At 33.6% G+C, this 6738-nt stretch overlaps 1 protein-coding gene across 1 annotated transcript; it reads left to right on the top strand.

Annotated features, from left to right (window-relative positions):
- The first annotated feature begins 228 nt into the window (after positions 1-228).
- Positions 229-5452, top strand: LOC143555610 (polygalacturonate 4-alpha-galacturonosyltransferase-like). Its single transcript, XM_077045130.1, has 10 exons — positions 229-364; positions 433-437; positions 876-944; positions 1023-1082; positions 1172-1309; positions 1394-1495; positions 1576-1910; positions 2192-2557; positions 3416-3992; positions 4926-5452. Exons 1-10 carry the CDS (start codon positions 229-231, stop codon positions 5199-5201), a joined length of 2064 nt encoding a protein of 687 aa, XP_076901245.1. The 3' UTR covers positions 5202-5452.
- Positions 5453-6738: the final 1286 nt, after the last annotated feature.

Below are 6738 nucleotides of genomic sequence, written 5' to 3'. Positions count from 1 at the left end.
AAAATGACTAGAGTGTCGGCGATGCCATAATTGAAAACGACACCGTTACGTTACAAAAACACAAAACAATGAAAATAAGAACACAATATCACAATCACAAAATCAACAAAAACCCACATCACAAGATTAACAATTAGCAAAACCCCGTATCAGATCTAACTTGACAACATCAAGCTTATGCATCATCCAATTGGCCAATGTGATATGATAAAGTTAGGGTTTTAATCAATGGCGATTAAAAGGGTGGTGCTTCGTAGGAAGAGTGGATCTTGGATGTCAATTGGGGTTGTTGTCTTGCTTTTACTTCTTGCTCCTCTTGCCTTCTTCTTTGGCAGTGGGATGCATTATTCTTCTGATTCAATTGGTAATTTAATGGTTTATTTGAAATGGGTGAATTAAGGTTTTTGTTTGCTTAAATTGAATTAATTTTAGGGGAGGTATGGAAATAAGGGTGTGTTCGGTTCGCGAGTGGTTAGCACGTGTGATGCCGGATGACGCATTAGGCGTACATTGTTGATTATGCGTCCAGTGTTGGTAATGCGTCTGATAGGTTCTAATTCTTTTGATAAATTCCACGAACCAAACGCCCACTCAATGTGGTTTTAGTGACATGAGGTGTTGTTTAGGTTTACGGTTTTAGTGAATTTGGGGGTGTTTGGATAAAGGTCATTATGTATAGTTAATCATTAAGGGTGCTTTTGGTCTGCGGAGTTCCATGGTTAGCGCGTTCGATGCCGGATAATGCATTAGTTTCACGAACCAAATGCGCTCTTAAATTCAAAATCCTTGAAATTCCAATTCTTTTGATAAATTCCAATTCCCTGAAGAAATTTCGCGAACCAAATGTATGTTTGATTTCTCTTATAGTGTTGTAGTTATTCAATATTTCAATATCTTATTCTTATGCAGATGAAAATGATATTTCAACTAGTATTAGCAAGCAAGTATATTATTCTTTCTCATTTCTAATTTCTCATTTACATTTCAAATAATTTGATACTTACTTTGAGCAAAATGTGCAGGATGTAGATTGGCGAGCAAAGCTGGCTTTACAACACATTGGATCTCTTTTCTCAAAAAGGGTATGCTGCCAAAATATAAAAAATGTTCATCCAACATATTTTATTAATGTAATCTCATGTTTTTATCTGTTACTCTTTATATAATTTAGGTTATTGATGTCATCAAGGCAAACACAGAAGATTTAGGACCGTTAAGCCTTGATTCTTTTAGAAAAAACAACTTATCGGCTTCTTGGAAATTTACCGGGCAAGAAAATGTCATTAATGATAATTCCATTCCCGCTGAGGTTAGTATAAGCTATAAGAATTGGTTCGTAATTATTATAATATCTTTTGTTGTGCAAGAAATGTGATCTTTATTTTCCTTTTAGATAGCGGAAAGTACTAAAAAGTGGACCCCGCTAGGCAAACTGGAGAAAATTTTGGATGATCATTCTCAATCGGTCGATACGCCTGCAAAACTAGCAAGAAGGGTAATCTTGTAATTTCAACTTTTTATTTCATGATTGAAAATTTGAATTTACTCATTTTTATGATTTTACCATTCTTGCAGCAACTGAGAGATAAAAGACGTGAAACTCGAGCGGCTGATTTAGTGAAAAAAGATGATGATGTCATCATAAAGCTTGAAAATGCAGCCATTGAGCGGTCAAAGTCGGTTGACTCTGCGGTTCTTGGGAAGTACAGTATTTGGAGAAAAGAGAATGATAATGAGAATATTGACACAACTATACGATTGTTCCGAGATCAAATGATTATGGCTAGGGTTTATGTTAGCATTGCAACAATGAAAAACAAGACGCAATTGGCACGTGAACTACAAAGTCAACTTAAAGAAAGTCAACGGGCTTTAGGCGATGCTACTACAGATGCTGATCTTAATCGCAGGTCAGTTGGTGCCTGCTGTCGAAAGGATGGATTTTGGTTATATTTTGTTTATATTTAATAATCGGTCAAACTAGTGAAATAAATATTTAGTTATCAAACAGTTTAAACTCACTTAAATTGTTAATTTTTTTACTATTTACAACCTCCTGTACTGCTATATTTAAAAAGATTTGAATAAATATTTTCAAATAAAGTTTTTTTCGGAACTTATCACCTCTTGTAATAATTAGATTTAGTGTTTAGATAAACAAATATATCTTCGGTTTGGCTCATATATGTAGTGTCGGGGAGAAAATAAAAACTATGGGTCAACTACTGTTGAAAGCAAAAGATCAGCTTTATGACTGCAAGTTGGTTACTGGGAAACTGAGAGCTATGCTTCAATCAGCGGATGAACAAGTTAGAAGCTTGAAGAAGCAGAGCATGTTTTTGAGTCAATTAGCAGCGAAAACAATCCCGAATGGAATTCATTGCTTATCAATGCGGTTAACAATTGATTATTATCTTCTTCCAGTGGAGAAAAGAATATTCCCGAGGAGAGAGAATCTTGAGAATCCCGATCTTTATCATTATGCTCTGTTTTCTGATAATGTTCTCGCCGCATCAGTAGTTGTGAATTCGACCATCAAGAATGCTAAGGTATATATGTTTATGTTAGCTTTTTGTGTTAATCTTGATTCTTGAATATACTGTCAAACATAAATACTTCGCAAGATTGTGAAAGATAAAATTTTGATTACCTATAAATCTATAATCCAAGTAAGCATGCAAGCATATCTTATGACCGGGCAAAAATTTTTGTGCATTTATTATTTATAGTTAAAGCATTAAGCATAATTGCAAAAGGCTATGTTATTTAGGAGGCTGTAAGTGTTAAAATGCATACCCAAATTTCACCCCGGTTGGCCTGCTCGACCTGTTTCCCCTTTTAAGTATAAATTTTACTTAGGTCTTGTTTAGTATTCTATCTCTATAGTTCGAGCTGCGCTCATGTCATGAGTAGTCTTTCAAACTCGGATTTGGCTCATTTATTTTTTATTTAACTATTTAATCATTTTATTATATATTTCTACTACTATTTTTATATATAGTTATAGTGATAGTTTTTATATATAATATAAGTATTTTATGATAGTTTTTATATATAATATGTCTTTTATGATAAGTTCATATACAGGTAAAAAGGCTTGTTTAGGCACGTCAGCCGGCTCAAGCTTGATATGTGAAGCTCGGGCACAGATCATTTATTAGTTGAGCTCAGCTCGTTTTGAATTTTTAGCAAGTCGATCCCGAGTAACTCAAGAGCAGATCGGCTTGTGTAGGCTCACAAGCCGGATCGAGCTCAATATGTGAAGCTTGGGCTTGGCTCGTTTATTAGTCGAGCCTCAATAATCATTTAAGCTTGGCTCGATTTGAGTTTTTAGCTAGCCGATTTTGAGTAGCTCACTGGCGGATCGGCTCGTTTACACCTCTAATTCTAATGATTTAATTTGTGTTGTATACAGGAACCCCGAGAAACATGTTTTCCATCTCGTCTCTGATAAATTGAATTTTGGAGCAATGAATATGTGGTTTTTACTGAATCCACCGGGCAAAGCCACGATCCACGTCGAAAATGTTGATGAATTCAAGTGGCTAAACTCGTCCTACTGCCCAGTTCTTAGACACCTAGAATCTGCAGCCATGAAAGAATACTATTTCAAATCCGATCATCAAACAACGGGTTCATCAAATTTAAAATACAGAAACCCTAAGTATCTTTCAATGCTGAATCACCTTCGGTTTTATCTACCTCAAGTTTATCCCAAACTAAACAAAATATTGTTTCTTGATGACGATATCGTTGTCCAAAAGGACTTAACGGGGTTATGGAAGGTTGACCTGAACGGGAAAGTCAACGGTGCGGTTGAAACGTGTGGAGAAAGCTTTCACCGGTTTGATAAGTATTTGAATTTCTCAAATCCTCATATTGCAAGGAATTTTGACCCGAATGCGTGTGGTTGGGCTTATGGGATGAATATGTTTGACCTTGAAGTGTGGAAGAAGGATATAACCGGTATTTACCACAAGTGGCAAAACATGGTAAGATATTTATTTTGATCATCTTTTTTGTCTTGTTGATTATAGTTATTAATATGTTGTTATTAGGGTTTATTAGTTTATGGCCTGTAAGCTCATAATAGGTTTCTTGAAAGTCGTGTCAGACACGTGAACCCGAAAGCAACACAAATTTTTGTGGGTTGGCACGAACATGACTTGTTTAACCCAATTTTATTTTAAAATTTTGTAAGATTTTTTTTGGTTTTGCATATTAGTTCAATGTCTTACAACAAAACTGATCTGTAACTAACAATCGAACTGAAAAAAACGAACCCGAACAAAAACTGATGGTTTGGTTTTATTTTGTTTAAAACGGAATGTTCGGTTCACTTCCGGTTTTGCATGCGATAAAAACCGAAACAAATGTGTGGATTTTCTTTTTTTAATTTTGAATGTTAAGTAATTTAGAAGAATTTAAAAAATGGTGTAATCCAAGTGTTTTAACCCAAATGTATAATAATAAATTAATGATTAACTAACAAAAAAGTTGAGGCCAAAGTTCATTGTTTTGGGCCAATTTTCTATTTCGGCCCAAAAATGTAAAAGCCTAAATGGTAAAACCGAAAAAACCAAAGCTGAACGGTTTTCAAGAACTCACACTGGTTTTTCGGTTTTTGGTTCGGTTTTAGCCCAAAAGGCCAAAACCGACGCATGCACACCCCTAAATACAAGTGTATATAAAACGTGATTAAATTTTAATAGTTGATGCAAATTTATTTTCTAATTTATAAATTTTGACATAAAATAAATTATATTTAAATAACAAATAAGGTCAAACGGGTCAATCCGTGAAGGCACGAACCAGCCAGGCCGACTCAAATCCAGCCCGTTTAGCTAAATGTGTTAACTTGTTTGACCTGAAGTCGACTCGAACCTATTTTTATTTAAATATTTTACTGGTTGTGTTGATATCAGAATGAAGATCGGGTTTTATGGAAGCTTGGGACTTTGCCACCTGGACTGATGACATTTTACGGGCTGACTCATGCGCTTGAAAAGTCATGGCATGTGCTCGGGCTCGGGTACAACCCAAGCATCGATAAAAAAGATATCAAGAAAGCAGCTGTGATTCACTACAACGGGAACATGAAACCGTGGCTTGAGTTGGCAATGACAAAGTATCGGTCGTATTGGGTCAAATACATAAAGTTTGACCACCCGTATATCCGGGGGTGCAAAATAGGGGAATGAAAAGGTTTTTATTATGAAAAAATCATTTCGTTTTTTTTCTTTATTATCGACCGATAGCACGTGTTCATTGGTGTTATAGTTCTTCCAGTGTGTTGTGTATGCAACTTGTTTGGAATAGGTGTGGTGATAAAGAATGATAGTTTGAGTGTATCTTGTGTTGGTGTTATAGAACTAGGGTTTAATTGTAAAGGACTTGGATGTGAATATCTTACCTCTGTTTTTCTGAAAGAATCATGTGTTCTTTTGTTACCAAAGTTAGTTTATTGTTCAATGTATTGTTGATGCCATAACATTGGTTTTTTTTTTAATCATGAAATATAATATATAGGCATGTGATTGTGAACCACTAAATTTGCTTAGCTTGGCATTGGATTTTATGTTTATTCAAACTGCAAAGCAAACAAACCAATCAAAAGAGGACAAATAAGTGGGTTTTAATATAGAGTAGTAGACTAAATACCTTCCTTCCTATACTTCTTAGGTAAATATAACTTCTTATTTGAACCAAACCCTTAGTGTTGTTAAATGAAAACATTTTTTTACAGCAAATTTTTATTTTCCATTTTTCCTTTTTCCTTTTTCCTTTTGTGAGGGTTGAACTTCAGCTTTTTACTGGATAGTACTAACACATTTATCGTCGCATGAAATGGAGTGAGGCAATTAACGGGTATATTTGGCAAAACTAGCTGTTAGTTGTAGCTGAAAACTGGTGGCTTGAAGCTGGTAGCTTTAGCTTTTTAGATATATTTAGATGTTTGACAGAGTAGCTGCAACTTTTAATAAAATGTATAAAATGATCAAAATGGGCATAACTAAAAAAATAATATTAAATTACTTATTTTGGAAGGTTATTTATGTAATTAAGATACTAAAAGCTTGTAGCTTTTTCTAAAAGCTACTAGTAGGAGCTTCAAGTTTTAAGCGTTTTCTCATGACCTAAAAGTTTCAAGCTCCTTCAACCAAACAAGGCTTTTAATTGAGTATGAACTTTTTCTTAAAAGCTTGAAATTTGAAGCCTCTAAAAACTCTTAAAAGCTTTTTGCCAAACATACCCAACATGTTTATCTAAATAGGTGTTAATATTATTTAGTGTATATTCAAATGCTCAACCTCTATTGTTGATTGCATGAATAGTTTTAATCAAAACAATAATTATATATAACGCTTTCAAGAATCTAATTTAGTGTATATTCAAATGCTCAACCTCTATTGTTGATTGCATGAATCGTTTTAATCAAAACAATAATTATATATAATGCTTTCAGGAATCTAACTAATATATTAAAGCAATATATGTTTACACATGTCCTTCAAATATGCTATTCACATGGGATGCCAACTAATCAATTTTCATTTATACATATTCCACATAATTAACTAATTTTTTAATTACCACTCCTTCAATTTAATACATTTTTATGTTAAATCATTTGACAATTAATGCATTTATTAATATTTAATATTTATTAATTATCTCAAATAAACAAATTATGGCTTTCTTAGAATTATATTATTAACAATTTTTAATTATTTCAAT

The sequence above is a fragment of the Bidens hawaiensis genome, unplaced genomic scaffold (genome assembly GCF_021521415.1).
Source record: "Bidens hawaiensis isolate Kalapana, Puna unplaced genomic scaffold, B.hawaiensis_p1.1 tig00018213_1, whole genome shotgun sequence".
Classification (NCBI taxonomy): Eukaryota; Viridiplantae; Streptophyta; class Magnoliopsida; order Asterales; family Asteraceae; genus Bidens; species Bidens hawaiensis.
This window is presented reverse-complemented; position numbering and strand designations above follow the sequence as displayed.